This window comes from Scomber scombrus, chromosome 10 (assembly GCF_963691925.1).
Source record: "Scomber scombrus chromosome 10, fScoSco1.1, whole genome shotgun sequence".
Classification (NCBI taxonomy): domain Eukaryota; kingdom Metazoa; phylum Chordata; class Actinopteri; order Scombriformes; family Scombridae; genus Scomber; species Scomber scombrus.
In genome coordinates, this window is record NC_084979.1 from 18,357,590 (window position 1) to 18,376,159 (window position 18,570).

An 18,570-nucleotide genomic window follows, 5' to 3' on the forward strand; every position below is an offset into this window, starting at 1 on the left:
TGCTCAGTCAACTCTGGGTTTTCTTATCCAGCTACATATGATGCCAGACTGTTTCTCCTACAGAAGCAGAGTAGAAAAGCACACTACTAATATTGAGAAGTTCCAGTGAAGGAGAAACTTTTCAACAATAATTTCTTGCCCTGTGTGTCACTTTCACAATGCTATCTGTTAGCTCAGAGCTGCAGAAGAGGAACCTGCCTGTCGGGTTGGCTATGGAGCAGAGTCACGTCCTGTTGGTGGTCTTTCACTGACCACGTGTTTTGCATCGTGTGTTGGAATAACATGTTTCAAAAACGCCGGCATTGCACGTTTTACATTGTCGTCACTGATGTCACTGAACACTGCTGAAAGCAACCCGGACTCAGCCGCTTCATTATGTTTGGCTCCACCCTCCGCCTGTCAGCTAGAGAAACGGCCTGCGTCAAGCTGTCTGCAGGAAGCACATCTTCATAACACACTGTTATTAAATATTAAAATAGAGTAGAGTTGGCATCATATTTCCTGTTGCCTACTGAACAATGATTGAAAAAAATATTCAGATCCTTTAGTGAAGTAGAAGTAGCTTATGAATACAGCAATGTAAAAATAGTCCTGAAAAAAGTTCTACTTCAGTTAAAGTATGTAAGCAGCACAACACAGTTAAATTATTGCAATAAAAGTAGTGACATGGTCCCTTTTGACTAATACATTATTATATAGCCTATGACATCATTATATCATTAATACTGAAACATTGGTGTGTAATGTTACTGTTGTAGCTGCATGAGGTTGAGTTACTTTGAAATACTTAATAATTATAAACAGTTATATGGTTTACTTCAGTGGTTCCCAATCTAGGGGTTGGGCCCCTCCAAAGGGTCATAAATCTGAGGGGTTGTGAGATGGTTAATGGGAGAGGAAATTTAAAAACTAAAACTAAAATGTCTGATACACAAATCTGTTTGTAATAATAATAATAATAATAATAATAATAATAATAACTTTACTTGTACATCACCTGTCATACAATAAATGCAGCTCATGGTGTTTTACAACCAAATGAAATTACACAAGTGCTTCACATAAAGTGTTTATATGTATTCATTAGTACATAGTTAAAGTAGCTTTAAAAAATATAATAAAAACAAGATATAAAATCAAGTAAAAAAGCCTACAACTATTTAAAAAAGTGTAGTAGTGACTGATAGAAAAGCTAATTAAAAGCTAAAGTGAAGAGATAAGTTCTTAGCTTTATCTTGAAAACATTTAGTGAATACAATGAAGCTGAACTGCAACATTGTACAGTATCAGTGCCACAGTATAGGTTTTCTTCAGCTGGACAGACAGAAAAGTCAGGCATGGGTTCAGTGGACTCTTATTTTGAAAGCAGTGCCGGAAACGTGTTCGTGTTTCGGTTCAGCTTGACGCAGCCGGCGGGGAAACAAAACCCCGGTATTTTTCACCGCCACAGTATCTACTGTGCAGAGCTGCCCGATCAGCTGTTGCAGCCAACGTGAGCCACATTACCTGGTGTAGTTTTGCTGGCTTGTACTCTTCTCATTAGCCTAAATTACCCGCCTGTTTGTCGGATCAACATGGACAGTCGGAAACGACCGCTGGAGGCTGATTTGACCGCCGGTGGCAGCTTCAAAACACCGGAGAAGAGAGTGTCTGCTGTCCCGCTGCAGGACTCGGACTATACGCGATGGGGAGTGGAGGAAACGTGTCAGTATCTGCGAAGAGAGGGTCTCGAAGAGTGGGAAGATATATTTAGAGGTTGGTTTCATGGTTGTGATAGCTTTAATGCTCAGTTTTTCATCTTACTGTTGGCCTAAATACGACTAAAGCTGCTCAGTATTAACGCCCCAGTGCCTCCTTTTCCTCGTGTGTGTGTGTGTGTGTGTGTGTGTGTGTGTGTGTGTGTGTGTGTGTGTGTGTGTGTGTGTTTGATATTAACAAAACTGTCATGTTTGCTGTGTTATCCAGAACAAAAGATCACTGGTGTGGGGCTGAGATATCTGAATGATGCTGAACTGGAGAAGATTGGCATACAGTAAGTGTTAAACCGAGTTTTAGGGTTTCTAAAGAAATGTCCAAAACCAGTTTTCCCTGAGGCTGCAGCACTAACTGATTGGCTGATACTGATTACTTTGATGTGGTGCTAGGCTAGATAATGGGGGGAAGTTAACTGTAATGCAGCCTTTACAATCAGGAAGAGACAGCACTTATGCCATGTCATGATATCCAAAATTTAGTCTTGTATCACTATAATAATCAAAATATTGCCCAGCCCTCCTTTGAGATTTAAGACCTCACCTTACGCTCTCACCCATCTCTTTTTTTATTCTGTGTAGGTATCTTGGTGATCGCTTGCAGATCCTGCACAGCCTTGGGAAGCTGTGGCATGTAGAAGCGGAGCAAAGTAAGGTAATAACAACATCACAGTGCTTCACTTTCAAGGCTTTACAGATAAGAAGGACATAACAGAAAGAAGAAAATGAACTAGTACAATGAACAGTAAGTGGGAAAAGATAGCCGTGTCAGTGAACTGCGCCTCTTTAGTCTCTGTTCTCAGAGCTACTGTGATAAAAATAAAAACATGACAAATGGTTGTAAACAATCTTTAAAAGGCATGGTGGGTTGTGTGAAATGTAGAAAGACAGGTTCTAATTTCCTGAAGGTTAATTGCTGCGGCTTTCAGTGACATTAAACAGGGTGGAAACTTTAAGGAGGTATTTCTAGCTAATAGACCTGCCTCCATTAAAAAGCTGTTTGCATGCAACAGCCTGCACAAGATCACACCTTTCAACTTGATGGCTAAAGAGGATGAGTAAACCTTTTCTGTTTGGGCCCAGAGACTCTGAAACAATCTGCATAAGGAAATCTGCTCTTCCTCTTATAATTTTAAATCACACATGTACTGTATCACAAATCCCACCTTGATTTTAGTTAAGAGTCTGATAATACTGTTCTATTATATTTCATTATTTTACTCAGTCGTATTTTTAACTGACTAACTTCTATTGCTCTGCATTTTATAGTCGGTTTTTATGTAACAATAACATTATTAAGTTTATTATTACTTAATTTGGGGCGAAGGGTTCTTAGTTTTGTGGTTGTGAGCAAAAAATTCAAATCACTCTTTCACCTAAACATAAACACAAAGACTGAATATATTGTCACTTTTCTGTTTTGGTTATGAGAGATAAATAAGTATTTTTTGTGTCTTCATTGTATGTTTGTTGTTCTTTGTGCTGTCAGGTGTTTAATGATAGCATCCACGGCCATGTAGAGTTACACCCACTCCTCGTCAAAATCATGGACACGCCTCAGTTCCAGAGACTACGAAACATTAAGCAGCTTGGGGCGACCTACTTTGTTTTCCCTGGAGCATCTCACAACCGCTTTGAACACAGCATCGGGTACGTATTCGTGGTTTTAGTTGGGTTCATTAAGACCCACCATGAACCAACATTGCTTCGTTGTTTAAAGCATACAGCAGCAAGTACACCATCGCCAAAAAAAAAAAAAAAAACCCCACTGATTATATTTTATTATATATCTGGGCGAATTCCACATACAAAACCATTAAATCTAAGGTTGTTTTTTTAATTAACTGTCTGAACCACAGTGAATCTGTATTACCCAATGTTACGTAAAGTCTGAGTAACATGTGTATATTTATTTATGTAATTTATTTGTCATGTTTTGTGGTATTGTCATTGCATATCCTGTATGGAATGATTCATTTTTTTGTGTGTGTGCTGGTACAGAGTCGGTTACTTGGCAGGACAACTTGTACAAGCTCTGAATGAGAGGCAGCCAGAACTCCTCATTTCTCGTAGAGATGCTCTTTGTGTGCAGATAGCTGGCCTCTGTCATGACTTGGGTGAGTGGTGACACCGATCCTATTAGTCACTGGTTGTACGCATGACTAAAATGAAATTGAAACTAAGTATATTATCTATTTTCCAGATAAGAACTCAGATTATGGGTTGTAAAACCGTTTTTTCCATATGTTCCTCACTATCCAGGACATGGGCCATTTTCCCATATGTTTGATGGCATGTTCATCCGCAAAGCACGTCCAGAAATTACCTGGAAGGTAAGAAATTGTGATGTATATGTCTGCTCTGTTTCTGCAAACAAAACCAGCAGCTGTGTTAAGGGAACCAAAAAAAGTCAGACTGACGGATAATGACTGTGTAGAAAAGCAGACTGTTTTTGGGCTGGCTATTATGAGAAGTCAGTGGAAAAGGTCTTGAGCTTCCTCTAAACTCCATTCAGACAGGATAAACATTACAGGGGGAGCTGGGGAATGATATATTTACTGTGCTAGTTGGTCATTTAACTTATTGTTCTGGATGGGATTATAACCAATGAGAAATTACAGGATATGATCAGTAATGGATGTTACATTCAGCAGGACAAAGTCAAAAGCCTCCCCACGAGGGAGCAGGAGAGTTGAAGTTGAAGCGAAGACACTGCGTGTGGTGAACTCTTTCTCAGAGTCATAACTCAATCAAGTCTAAACACGCAGACATGAAACCCATGTTTGTTCCAGTGTGATTAAAACCTTTTAAGGATCATCAATCAGTAACACCTCAGAACGTAATCCGTGGGTACATTAAAAACAAGAACTGCTAGTAACAAATTCGTCATACTTCTAATGGCGTCAATTTACAAAAGAGATGTTGTACTTGATTGAACTAGATTGCACAGGTGTACCTAATGAAGTGGCTGTTGACTATATATATAACACGCCCAACTCATATACACTCAAAGAGAGAAAGTCAGACTGACAAAGCATTTAACGTCACGACTTGTAAGCTTGACAACTAGAAGTATTAGGCATACAGTCATTATGTAAGTTATGACCGCAATTTAGCTGTATATAATATGAGCGATAAGATAATAATTCACCTTTTGTATTCGGCCATGTTTAAGCAGATAAGCTCTATATATTTGAGAAGTGAGTCATTGTACTTTCATTTTCGAATTGGGACTTTTCTTATATTAATATAATGAGCCTGTATGTTGCAGCATGAGACTGCCTCTCTAGAAATGTTTGACTACCTGGTGAAAGATAATTGCCTGAAACCAGTGATGGAGGAACACGGCCTGGTGCTCCCTAAGGACCTGGACTTCATCAAGGAGCAGATTGCAGGACCTCTGCACACTAATGCAGCTCAAGGCAAGAAGGTACCTTCCTGTGTGAGTTGTGTGAAATCAGTCAGTATCATTATACAGCTGCCAGTATCTGATGCCTTCATTGTGCTGTCATCTTCACAGTGGCCGTATAAAGGCCGAGCAGAGGACAAGTCCTTCCTCTATGAAATTGTGGCCAACAAAAGAAATGGCATTGATGTGGACAAGTGGGACTACTTTGCCAGGTGAGGCTTGTTAATCAGTTAGTTTGTTTAATGAACAATCATTTTCCAAATCTAATGTTTAATATTCATCCTTTTCTGTGTAGTTGTCATCACTTATTTTTTCACATACTGTATACATGTCTATGTATATTATATACTTTCAGGGACTGCTACCACCTGGGTATCCAGAACAACTTTGACTATCGCCGCTTCCTAAAGTTTGCCAGGGTGTGTGAGGTGGACGGGCAGAAGCACATCTGCACTAGAGACAAGGTGCTGACTTTTTTACACCTGCCTTTATATCAGCTTATATAAACGTCTATGATTAGTGGTGACTGATCAATAAATGATTCTGTCAACAGGAAGTGGGAAATCTTTATGACATGTTCCACACAAGGAACTGTCTCCACAGGAGAGCCTACCAGCACAAAGTGGGAAACATCATAGAAACAATGTAAGTACCTAATTGCTCTGATGTGGCTTGTTGTCATTGCTTTATGATAAAATGTTCTCAAAAGTGATAATATAAAGTGATGTATGCATTTATCCAGGATCACAGAGGCCTTTTTAAAGGCAGATAAGCACATCCAGATTGAAGGCAAAGGAGGGAAGAAGTTCACTCTCTCCACAGCCATAGATGACATGGAGGCCTACACCAAGCTGACAGGTATGTAGATACTATTGTGTGCTGTTAGTTCATGTTTTTTAGAGTATTAAAACAGAAGAGAAAGCCAAGATACCTCATCTGTGCCATCTTTTGGGGGGAAAAAAACATGCTAGATTGTTCAAACTGTCTGTCTGTTTTCAGAATTTGATCAGTTTGGAGAGAAAAAAAGGAAATTAAATAAATAAATGAATGATCTTGGTTGCTCTCTTTTCTCTCTGACCTGCTTTCCACTCTGTTTGTCCTGTAGATCATGTGTTTGAACAAATACTCAACTCTTCCTCCTCGGAGCTGGCTGAGGCGAGGCAAATTCTGCGCAACATCACCTGTCGGCGGCTCTACAAATGTCTGGGCCAAACCCAGCCGGACAAATTCATGAATGTCACCCGGGTATGTGCTAGTGTTTTTGTATAACTGTATTGTAAAACTGTGGTAGTTCCCCTCTAATCGTTCAACTTTTGTAAGACTGGCAGACGTGGGTTGATTTCCAGCAGTTTTTGAGTGACTAATGAGTAACTCAATATTTCACGTCGTATTACTTGATCCATTGAAAATCTTTTCCTTAGGAGCTAATTGTGCTATTTTGTTTCAGTGCTGCTTTTGTGTGTGTGATTGTAAGTTGTTCTTGCAGTGTATCCTGCCAAGTTGAAATGCGTAATATGTCTTGACTCCTCAACTTCTCTGTCTCTCTTTCTCTCCTCCATTAGGAGGTGCTTCTCAGCTGGGAAGCAGATTTGGCTGACTCCTTTCCTCAGAGTGGCGCCCAGAATGTCGATCTACAACCGGAAGACTTTGTAGTTAATGTGAGTTTTATGTAATTACTATTGATCTCATACAGTCCTTTTGATCATCACTGTGTTTTAATTTTTCCATTTTTGTTGCTTATCGCACTTTTAAATCGGAAAACTTCCCCTCTGTTTTAGGTCATTTATATGGACTATGGGATGAAGGAGAAGAACCCCATCAACAATGTGCGTTTCTATTGCAAGAATGACCTAACTACAGCCATCCAGATCCGTAAGAACCAGGTCAGAAGTGAAGCTAAAGACACAGAATTTAAATCTTAATCTTTATTTTCATTAGCTACTTATACTTATTTATTATTTTCAATATTTTCACTGCCCCTATCTTAAACGTATGCCTCAAAATAAACTCTGTGCTACTGTCGTTTTTGTCAGGTGTCTAAACTTCTTCCAGAGCACTTTGCGGAGCAGCTCATCAGAGTTTACTTTAAGAAGACCGATGACAGGAGTCTGGAGATGGCGAAGAAGCACTTTGTGCAGTGGTGCATGAACAAGAACTTCTCAAAGCCTCAGGTAATTTTTATATGCTACAATGCAAAGAACTGATAATAATGCTACAGTCGATGAGGGTTTTTTTAGTTTGGAAGACAAATGCATTAATCATGTTTTTTTTAGGTCCCTAAAATGTACAAAATGTAAAAAACTAAAAAGATGCCCTTTTGAATTTGAAGTGGTGTTGGGTAGTTAACCATCATATGTTTACATGCAAATGACATCTAGTACCATTATATGAGTGGTCCTCCTTAGATTAGAAAGTTAACATTTTTATCTCAGAATCAAACTACTGTGGGAATGAGCCCATTGGTGCCACAACCCAAAAAATTGAAATTCAAAATGGGGTGTTATGGAAAATCTGAAGATGACAAAATGTTCATTGTCTGTGTTGATGTTGCTCAGACAATGTAATTGTTTAATCAATGAGTTTTTCTTATAAAACATTTGTATAAAGGCCACAGTGATGTGCTGCCACTTTCTTGAGGATCTTTAGCATTTTGTGGTTCAGTTCTCTTCCCTGTACTTGTGGGGATAAAAACTAAAATGTCGCCTCTAATACTGTACACTAAAATAAGTTTAACAATACGTACCACCCATTACACATTTCAGGATAAATGGGGCAGCAAGGACTGATCCCAAGATCCCTTGCTGAATTTAAAGTTGGAGTGCAATATAGTGCCATGCCTCAGTATTGAACTGTCTCTCACTTTGCACACTCAGCACTATTGTTAATACCAATGTCTAATGTTTCTATTCACACACAGGATGGAGACATAATAGCGCCTGAGCTGACCCCTCTGAAAGCCAGCTGGTCCAACAACAATGAAGGCGAGGATGGTGAAGAAGGCAGCTCCAGAGAAGTAAACTGGGCTAGGGTAAATGGACAAAAGAAAGCCAAAACTAAGCTTTTTTAAGTAAGAGGAATACTTTCCTATACCAGTACCAATACCCTCCCTGGTACATATTTGGTAAATGAGAGGTAGTGTTGAATAAAAACTATATTTTTCTACAAGGTGAGCGAGTTTATTAGCACAGCGTAACTGAAAATCATTAATTCTGTTTGAAGAATTAAACACCAAAAATAAATGACTTAAAAGAGGACTCAGGGTTTTTACAGAAATAATACCCTCTTCAATATTATTTACATATCTTTGTTTTCATTGGATCTTTTTTGAATCAGGTTTTTATTTCATTCAGTTATTCATTCATTATTTCCATTTTGTGCTGAGTGTCACATTTTAAATTGAATTATTGTTTTACAAGCATGTGCAATGCAATAGTGTACTATCATGCATTTATATAAATCATAGTTTAAATGTTTTACTGTTACACAGAATGTATGGCCTATATTTCAACGTTTCAGGGCAGTGTGTTTTTACACTCTATACACAAACTCATAATAACGTTTCAGGGCATAGTTCAAATTGGTTTCCAGTTTGTTTCCAATTCCTCTTTTTTATTTGCACAACAACTTTTGTTAAAAGTTCACCAAATCTGCAGCCAAAAGTTACTTTACATACTATACTATACATACGTACAGTGTTGCAAATCGATTGCTTACAGACACCAAACATGTTTGGGTTCTTGGTTTTTATTTATGAATTTATTTGAAATTTGGATTTAATCTTATTTTGAATGTAATTATTTTTGAGTTTGCTTTGGTTGTTGAGGTGTTGTAAGGTGCCCATTGCTTTCTTCTATCTTTGCTATCTGAGCTTTCTGTGCATCTGTGGGATGTATTAGGATGTAAAGTATTTTGCAATATTTTCTCTTACAAAATGTTGAGTTGTCTCATCTTATCTGCCTCGTATTTGGTTGTTTTTGTTTTGGTGCTGTGCAAGAAAAGAATTATATTTTTGAAAAAATGTACAGTGCAACAACCAATGGTTATCATGTGAAGCCAGGCGATTCATAATGAGAGGAGCTGAAAACAGATTGTGCTTCCTCAGTTTGAAAATAAAACAATTTCTCTTAGTTGTGTCTTTGTGTAATTAAACTGGTTGAGCGTGGTGCTCAACCAGTTTAATCTCTGATAGCTCTTAGAGGTTTTTCTGAGAGGGAATTTCCACAAAATGTTTTGTTAAATGGGAAGTAAGACTTTGTCTCCTTAAGGAACTTTTCTGTGCTGACATCCAAATTTACAGTTCCTGCTTTATTTTTCACACAAACATCAAGGCTTTAGGGTCATTTAAGCATGTAAATGGCTCGAATGTCCTTAATTAGGATGCTTGAATTACTTTTGCGTGGGTTATTTTACTGCAGTATAAAAACATAAATATGAGGTGTTTAGGTGATTGAATTTAGAGCAACTTCACCATGTTGGAACATATGGAAGCAGACAATAACATAACTACTCCTGTAGCACTTTTCAAAATCATAGCTTCCCTATCAAAATAATTAAGCACAAAACATTAAAGATGCTGGGTAGCAACAAGTATACCAGAGTGCAACAAAACTTGATCAAACCAAAAAAGGCAAACAAATAGATCAGTCTAGAAAAGTGCAGGAATGTGTATGAATCGTCATCATGCAGTGTCTGATAATAACTTTCTTTTTATATTTAATTCTAAACACCACTGGCAGCCAGCTGGCCTTTACTTCTGCCAGAGAGCTGAAGTAAATGTGTTTATAAAGTTACAATAATCTTAAGTAAAATTACAGTAATCTGGACTTGAAAACAAACCACTTATATAAATATCAATTTATTTTAAATAAAATCAGTATTATTGCATTATTTCTGTATGTTAGAACCTGTTGGAGTGGGATGGTCAGGGGGTTAGGTATAAGTCATAAAATTTGAGAATCACTGACATAAACTACATTTAGTGAATGCCATTACTTTCTGTTAGAAAACAAGAAAACATCCTAAAGACTATGAAGTGATACAAACATTTTACATGACAGCATTAGAGTCCGTAAAGGGTCCAGTGTGTAGAACTGTCAATAGTGTCATTAATGTCATCTAGCAGAATGAACTTGGCAGAAATATAATATAATATATATAAAGCATGTTTTAGTTAGTGTACAATCACCTCGTTCATTGATTATCTTAGAATGAGCTCGTTATATCTACATAGGGAGTGGGTCCTCTTCCAGGGAGCCCGCCATGTTTCTGCAGTAGCCCGGAATGGACAAATCAATCACTGGCTCAAGAGAGTTTCGTGGCCACCATAGGCTCTCCTACATGCTTGGAAGTGGAGGGAGAGGCGTATTCAGTTGTTTGCAATCTGCAACCTTGCCGCTAGATGCCACTAAATCCTACATAGCACCTTTGAAATAAGACACCATATTTATTAAATATTCTATACATAGCTGTAAAAGCATTTAAAGTGACTCTACATGCACATTAAACAAACTTTCAACTTTATCTTTTCACCTTTAAATAAACAAAACATGTAGCCATTACCTACAAAGATGTTGAAATGCCAACTCATGACAAGTGAAATGCCTGGTGGGCATGAAGTAATAGTTAGTAGAAAATGAAGTCCTATATCTGATTGAAGTAAAACACAACTGTAGTGTTTCAGTGGTGTGCTGAATGTGGCAGCCCCAGATGCTGCTGCAATACATCATGACCAGTGATGAGATGCATGATGGATGTCCTCAAAATTTACTCAATTTCTTCCGTTCTGTTGGGATAAACAAAAGTCATCAAAAAGTTAAATAGTTATTTTAAAGTCAGAGTTTTACAAGGTCATGAAGAGTCTTTGGTTTGACTCAATCCTGCTCCTGACCTGAGATTCTCCAGGCTATAGTGTGGACTCTCCAGGAGTTCAGACAACAGCTTCACTCCTGAATCCTGCAGGTTGTTTTTACTGAGGTCCAGTTCTCTAAGACTACAGGGGTCGGACTTCAGTGCCGAGGCCAGAGAAACACAACCCTCATCTGTGACCCGACAGCGCATCAACCTGCAGAGATAACATCCACCACAAGAGGGATCATTCTCGTTCTCTAAAAAAAACTCTTTCTTATCTTCAAGTAGAGCTCTTCACTGAGGTAAAAGACAGTCCTTACCTCAGTGTCTCCAGTCTACAGTGTGGACTCTCCAGTCCAGCAGATAGTAGTTTCACTCCTGAATCCAGTAGATCATTTTCACTAACATCAAGTTCTCTCAGATGGGAGGGTTCAGACATTAAAGCTGAGGCCAAAGAAGCACAACAATTCTCTGACAACCAGCTGCACCTCAGTCTAAACAGAGTTAGAGAGCACAGTATTCTTGGTTTTAAAATTCTACTTGAAAACATAAACAGGCTCAAAACCTGAAATCAGCACTACATAAAGTCTTCAACCATGTAAAACACAGGTTCAACATTACAATGCAGGTTCTTTGGAGACACTGGACACCAGCTCGAGACTATGATATACTTATATATTACTACATTTTACTTTATTTTATTGCTATATTATTTATCATATATATTTATTATGCTGTCTGTATTTTATATCTTGCTTTTGTATTTTATTATCAAGCACCTTTTAATGTCTGTTACTCACTTAATGAATCTGGACAGCTGGATGCCAATATATTAATTAGTTTGGATCACAATACTTTTAGCCTTTCACTAATGTATAAAAAGACTATTATATGTTTAATACTCATTTAATGTTCATGTTATTGCAGAACTAAAAAAAAATTAGCTCACCTGAGAACTTCCAGTCTACAGTGTGGATACTGCAGTCCTGTGCACAGCACATTTACTCCTGAATCTTGCAAGTCGTTGCTACTCAGTTCCAGCTCTCTCAGGCTGGAGGGGTCAGACTTGAGAGCTGAGGCCAGAGAGGCACAGCAGTTGTCCGTCAACCCACATCTATCAAGTCTGTAGTTAGAAGATTATTATTAAATATGAAATGCTGACGTAAAAACAAACATTTGCTACTAGTTTAACCCTAGTTCAATGAGCACCGAAGGTGCCCTTACAAGCTCTATACACTGCATCACATCCAATTTACATGAACTGGAATCAGGACAGGCCTGCAAATCCCTGTATAAATGGCTGTCTCACCCTTCTTTGGCTTTCTTGAAGTCAAGGTATGAAAGGTTACAGGACTTTACTTATGCCCACAGAATTAAGATTACAAAAGATGGGAAGGATTTCTAGTTTCAAAAATATGATGGAAGTTAGGATAATTAGGATGAATTACCACCCTGACACATTTCTAAAACTTCAATAGTGGTGACAGTCAAAAGTGCTGAAAATTCTACATGACAAGACACACTTTTTGGTAAAGAAAGCTTGTCATTTAGGAGCACTCTTCTATGTCCACCTTTTGTGGCATGTTGAGAGGAACATTGGAAAGAAATGGCAGTGCTCCATCACTCTACACATGGAAGGACTATAACCTGGAAAAACTGTGTTAAAGGAAGAAATATATCTTGCTTGTAGTTCAATTAAATGGCTGCATCGGTCTGCAGATTTGAGCTAGAGGTTTGTAACTATAGTACACTGCGCATTGCATTGTGGTACATGCAACATAGAACTTGTGCTTTTCTTTTATCCATTACATTATCTTCTGCATACAAGATATTCTTAACAATGTGCACAATGTTAACAAATCTGCATATAAGAATAAATATTTTCTCCTTAATGATGTAAAATCTGCAGAACTGCACTCACCTCAGAGTTGTCAGTCCACATTGAGGATTCTCCAGTGCAGCAGACAACCGATTTACTCCTAAATCCTTCACTTTGTTTCTACTCAGGTCCAGCTCTCTCATATGGGAGGGGTTGACCTGCAAAGCTGAAGCCAGATATGCACAGCAGCTCTCTGACAGCCCGCAGCAACTTAATCTGTATTAAGTATAAAGAATGAAGGAAACATCCTTAATTTTAGCTTTAACATTTTTATTGTGAAGGAAATTAATATGTGAATATTAATGACAATGCCACAGTTTGTAATAAATATGTGTATCATGTAAATACAGTATATTGCAATATATTACTGCGGTACAGTGTTATTCTAAGGTGAATCTTATTACTATGAACCAGCATACAGAGGAATCTTGGATTGGGAAGTGGGGATGGAGGCCAACAGACTCTGCAAATAGTGCACAAAATGTAGTGCCCCCACCCCACTACTGTAACCAGCCATAACATGTCTGACCTCAAAGTCTCCAGTATACAGTGTGGACTCTCCAACCCAGTAGACAGAAGCTTCACCCCTGAGTCCTTAAGATAGTTGTTGTTACTTATATCCAGCTCTCTCAGATGGGAGGAGGAGGATTTCAGGGCTGATGCCAGAGGACCACAACAACTTTCTGACAAACTGCAGTTCTTCAATCTGAAAAACATAATGAAAGATATGATTAAAACACATCTGTATCTCAGCGTTGCTATGCTTTAATGAGCTGGTGCTCATATTCAAATACTAACATTACTATTTTTTTTTTAAATGTTGACCAACATAATATCAGCCCTATATAGATGTATTTAAATCAAATGTCATCATAAAATTCATACAATACAATTAAAAGCCGAAATCCATGCACTTCAAGGTCCATAGCAACAAATCCTGGTGTGTTTTTAAAACATATAATCCAAATTCCAGCTCATTGACAATAAATTATGAAATTATATTATTTGCAGTATTCAACCAACATTGTCCCTTTTTGGTAAACTACATGCCATAAGTCTTGTAATCATATTTGATTCAGCATTAAATTATTTGACAAACAAATCAATCAGGTAGTTAAATCAAAAAAGTAACCCAGCCTTTCATCCCACCTTAATAATAAATCAAACTTATATAGCGCTTTATGCGGTGCTCAAAGACGCTTTACAATTTCCCTATTTCCCTATTTAAAGCTATGAAACAAATGTTTATAAGTTATAAAAGGTTAAAAAACAAACAAACAAAAGAAGACAAAAACAAAGGTTAAAAACATGACGAGTCCAGTGGGAGCTAGGAGTTGAAGGCTAGTAAGAAAAGGTGTGTTTTTAGTGCAGATTTGAAAGAGGAGAGGGTTGGGGAGATTTTGATGTGAGGGGGGAGTGAATTCCATAGGGTGGGGGCAGCAACAGAGAAGGCCCGATCACCCCAGGTCCGGTACTTAGTCCGGGGGACTTGTAGCAGGTTGGCAGAGACGGACCTGAGGGGGCGTGGTGATGAAGGAGGTCAGCAAGGTAGGGGGGTGCTAAGTTGTTGAGGGCCTTGTAGGTGGTGAGGAGGATTTTAAAGTTGATTCTGTGTTTGATTGGAAGCCAGTGAAGTTCACGGAGGACAGGTGTGATGTGTTCTCTGGAGCGGGTACCAGTGAGGAGGCGTGCAGCAGAGTTCTGGACGTATTGGAGTTTATTGAGGACTTTGGTGGTGGTGCCGTAGAGAAGACTGTTGCAGTAATCGAGCCTTGATATAATGAAAGCATGAATGAGTGTCTCAGCAGCGGTAGTAGACAGGTTGGGGCGGAGGCGGGCGATGTTTCGGAGGTGGAAAAAGGCGGTTTTGGTGATATGGTTGACATGGGGGAGGAAGGAGAGAGTGGGATCCAGGATAACTCCAAGGTTACGGATTTTGGTGGAGGGGGTGATGGTGGAGCCGTCAATGTTGAGGGAGAAGTTCTGAGTGGAGTGGGTGAGGGAGTCAGGACCAATGATGAGGACTTCGGATTTGTTGGAGTTGAGTTTGAGGAAGTTATTTTGCATCCAGGTCTTAATGGCAGTCAGACAGTTGGAGAGGGTTGAGAGGGTGGAGGCAGTGATGGTTTTGGAGGGGAGGTAGCTGTGTGTCATCGGCGTAGCAATGGAACTGGAGACCATGGTGACGGAGGATCTGACCAAGTGGAAGCATGTATAGAATGAAGAGGAGTGGACCAAGCACAGAGCCCTGGGGGACACCGTGGATGAGAGGAGCAGTGGCTGATTGGCAGTTGTTGATGGCAATGAATTGGTGTCTGTCGGAGAGATAGGATCTGAGCCAGGAGAGGACGGTGCCAGTGATGCCGAGGGTGGATTGAAGACGGGAGATGAGAATGGAGTGGTGGATCGTGTCAAAGGCAGCACTGAGGTCAAGGAGGATAAGGATGTTGAGGGAGCCAGTGTCAGAGGATAGCAGAAGGTCATTTGTCACTTTGAGGAGGGCAGTTTCTGTACTGTGTTTAGAGCGGAAACCAGATTGGAAGAGGTCGTTTGAGTCTAGGTAGGTGATGAGTTGTTTGGCAACAACACGTTCGAGGATTTTTGATAGAAAAGGCAGATTGGAAATGGGGCGGTAGTTGTTAGGGGAATCAGGATCAAGGCCGGGTTTCTTTAGTACGGGGGTGACTGATGCAAACTTTAGGGAGGAGGGGACATGGCCAGAGGAAAGAGAGGAATTTACAGTGGTTGTGATGAGGGTGGTGAGAGCAGGGAGACAGGCCTTTAGAAGTGCGGTGGGAAGCGGGTCAAGGTTGCAGGTTGATGGTTTTCATGGTTGAGACTGTGGAGGAGAGATCAGAGGAGGTGATGGTAGCAAAGGTGGAGAAGGATTTACCAGTGGTTAGGAGGGGCCCAGGTTCGGGACATGGAGCGGGGTAGGTGGTCAACTGGCTGTGGATTGTGCTGATTTTGTCACTGAAGAAGGATAGGAAGTTATTGCATTTCTCAACTGAGAAGGAGTGTGAGATGGTGTCCATTGGTTTGAGGAGTGTGTTAATGGTGGTGAAGAGGGTCCTTGGATTGCTGCTGCCAGACTGGATGATTTCAGAGTAGTAGGAGGAGCGGGTAGAGTTCAGGGTGTCTTTGTAGAGCTGTAGATGTTGTTTATACATTTCCTGGTGAACAGTAAGACCCGTTTTTGAGGCAAGCCGTTCCAGTTGGCGTCGTTTGGATTTGAGATGGTGGAGTTCATCAGTGTACCATGGGGCAGAGTGGGTGAATGAGACCAGTTTAGACTGAACGGGTGCAAGCTGGTCAAGGCAGGATGAAAGTGATGAGTTGTAGCAGTTGACCAGGTTGTCGGGGGAGTTGTTGTGGGTGATGGTGAGTTTTGAGATGGACTCAGAAAGATATGTGGAGAGAGAGGATGGGTTGATGGACTTAAGGTTGCGGAAGGTGATAGTGCGTTTTTGCTTCTCGTGGGGGGAGGGAGTGTGAGTTTGGAAAGTGATGGCCAGATGATCGGAGATGTGAAGGTTGTTACTGGCCAGGTGACTGATGGTGACTCCAGTGGAACAGACCAGATCCAGGGTGTGGCCTTTGTAATGGGTTGGAAAATCAACGTGCTGGGTGATGTTGAAGAATGAGAGGATTTCCAGAAGTTCGGTTGCTGGTTTGCAGTCAGAGGAGTCAACATGAGTGTTGAAGTCGCCCAGGAGGAGAACAGATGGAGATATAGCACAGAGCTGGGTAAGGAATGCAGATAAATCAGAGGGAAAGGCAGGGTCGGGCTTGGGGGGACGGTAAATGACTGCAATGACCAGGGGCTTGGGACCAGATAGTTTAAAAGAAAGGGATTCGAATGATGAAGGGGTTGGGATGGATGTTGCACTGGTTTTGATGTCATGGCGATGAATGATGGCAATTCCACCTCCAGTTCGACCATCCAGACGAGGTTTGTCAATGTAGGAGTATCCAGGGGGTGTGGCTTGATTGAGTGAAAAATAGTCCATGGGTTTTTGCCAGGTTTTGGTGAGACAGAGAAAATCCAGTGCTGAGTCAGAAATAAATTCACTGAGGAGAAGTCCTTTTTTATTAAGTGAACAGGTGTTGAGAAGAGCAAATTTCAGATGAGATGGGTTTCTATTGGTGATGGGTTGAGGAGCTCTGGGTAGAGGAGTGAGGTAAACAGTGCGCACGTTGTGATTGTTATGGTGATGACGTCGTGTCTTTGGAGGGTGCCGATTGGCCCACAGAGAAGGAATTGAATTCCCTGAGCCGGAGTAAACAAACTTTCTCCGGCTGCCTCTATGGACATATCGTGGCCGACAAGGAAGTCCAAGTTCATTGATGCTGTTGGATGCAACGTGCCCGGGAGGAGTGGTTGGTGAAGAGTGTAGTTGGAGAAGTTGGACGGTATCTTAGCACCATGCTGTCGTTGGTCCTGCTGACACTGCTAGTAGCGTTAGCAGCTAGACGTGCGATGCCAGCACTAGTCGGCAGCTAGCCGCGAGCTCGCTGGCTAGTAACGTCAGCCAACTCAGATGGAGAACAGAGAGGGAAGCGAGGACAATCCAGACCATGACAGGACGACAGAAGCAAATGCAACCGGAGTGACGGAGGTCGGCAACCCGACGGGGACGGAGGTGGTTAGGCCCGCAGAGTTTTTGTTTCCCGGAGGGCAATGTTGACAGCAGGAGATCCAAGCAGGTAGGATGCCTACTTCACGGGTAGAGGGGGAGATTGTAGTCAGATCCAAGGTCCAGAAAGGTGTCGAACAGAAGGGGTTGAAAGTAGGAGGAAAGTAGACACAAGGAGAACTAGTAGAAGAGTTTAAAAGACTAATAAATTTAAGAAAATCGCGGGTGGAGAAGCGGCGAACAGAGCAGCGCCAGCGTCCTCTCCATAGGTTGCCAGTGCATGCATCAAAAACAAGGTCTAACAAGGCCCCTGTTAGCTCCAGAATTGAATTTAAAAAGTTTGTGTACAAAGTGTTAAATGGTTAAATTGCCTTCTTATATTGCAGAACTCCATATAACTCTATCAGAAACCTGAGGAGGAGACAAAAAGGAAGAGCTACTACTATATATCTGAAAGTGGTCTGACCTTAGACTCTCCAGTATGCAGTTTGGACTCTCCAGTCCAACCGACAGCAGCTTCACTCCTGAATCCAACAAATAGTCATTTTCACTGAGATCCAGTTGTTGCAGATGGGAGGGGTTGGAAATCAGAGCTGAGGCCAGTACTTCACAATGCCATTGAGACAGTCCACAGCCAGACAGTCTGCAAACATATATTGGACATAGAGTCAGTATTAACCAAAGCAGCAAAGGTATTTAGCCCTACTTTACATTAGTAATGCCATTAGTAATAGTAATTTCTAGCTAGATAATAGCTACTCACAGCTAGAAACACAATAAACAGATGAAAGAAGTATACCTTGGGGTATATCCAGCCAACCATAACTAAGTAGTTTGCCAGTAAGTAGTACTACTTACTAGCTTTTTCATACTTTTCAATTGCATCTCACATTCTTTATCAGTGATAGAATGGAATCAGTTGCATTCTTGGAGGTAATATCAACATGTTTATACCGAATATGTATGAAATGTCTTTACTATAACAAAGCTTTTTTGCAATAGGCAGAAAGTTTTGTGACTGTGTACACTGTTGATATTCACATCTGA

The 18,570-nt window shown here is 40.4% G+C and overlaps 2 protein-coding genes across 2 annotated transcripts in view; one reads left to right on the top strand and one right to left on the bottom strand.

Annotated features, from left to right (window-relative positions):
• Positions 1-1,470: 1,470 nt before the first annotated feature.
• Positions 1,471-9,276, top strand: LOC133988376 (deoxynucleoside triphosphate triphosphohydrolase SAMHD1-like). Its single transcript, XM_062428012.1, has 16 exons — positions 1,471-1,755; positions 1,966-2,032; positions 2,334-2,406; positions 3,241-3,401; positions 3,753-3,868; positions 4,014-4,084; positions 5,023-5,181; positions 5,272-5,372; positions 5,516-5,624; positions 5,714-5,805; positions 5,903-6,018; positions 6,266-6,405; positions 6,723-6,818; positions 6,939-7,043; positions 7,194-7,331; positions 8,078-9,276. The coding sequence occupies exons 1-16, from the start codon at positions 1,575-1,577 to the stop codon at positions 8,225-8,227; spliced, it is 1,875 nt and encodes a 624-aa protein (XP_062283996.1). The 5' UTR covers positions 1,471-1,574; the 3' UTR covers positions 8,228-9,276.
• Positions 9,277-10,923: 1,647 nt separating this feature from the next.
• The window catches only part of LOC133987663 (NACHT, LRR and PYD domains-containing protein 12-like), a 32,186-nt gene continuing 24,539 nt past the window's right edge, over positions 10,924-18,570 (bottom strand). The window contains 7 exon segments of the mRNA XM_062427108.1: positions 10,924-10,942; positions 11,048-11,221; positions 11,328-11,495; positions 11,957-12,130; positions 12,929-13,102; positions 13,416-13,592; positions 17,990-18,166. Of these exon segments, the coding sequence (XP_062283092.1) occupies positions 10,924-10,942; positions 11,048-11,221; positions 11,328-11,495; positions 11,957-12,130; positions 12,929-13,102; positions 13,416-13,592; positions 17,990-18,166 (1,063 nt within the window).

Bases quoted from the DNA above. Each gene is read 5' to 3' on its own strand.
- LOC133988376 (XM_062428012.1), top strand. From the start codon at position 1,575: ATGGACAGTCGGAAACGACCGCTGGAGGCTGATTTGACCGCCGGTGGC. The intron at 5,625-5,713 runs GTGCTGACTTTT...TTCTGTCAACAG, and splicing joins ACATCTGCACTAGAGACAAG to GAAGTGGGAAATCTTTATGA. The intron at 6,406-6,722 runs GTATGTGCTAGT...CTCCTCCATTAG, and splicing joins AATTCATGAATGTCACCCGG to GAGGTGCTTCTCAGCTGGGA.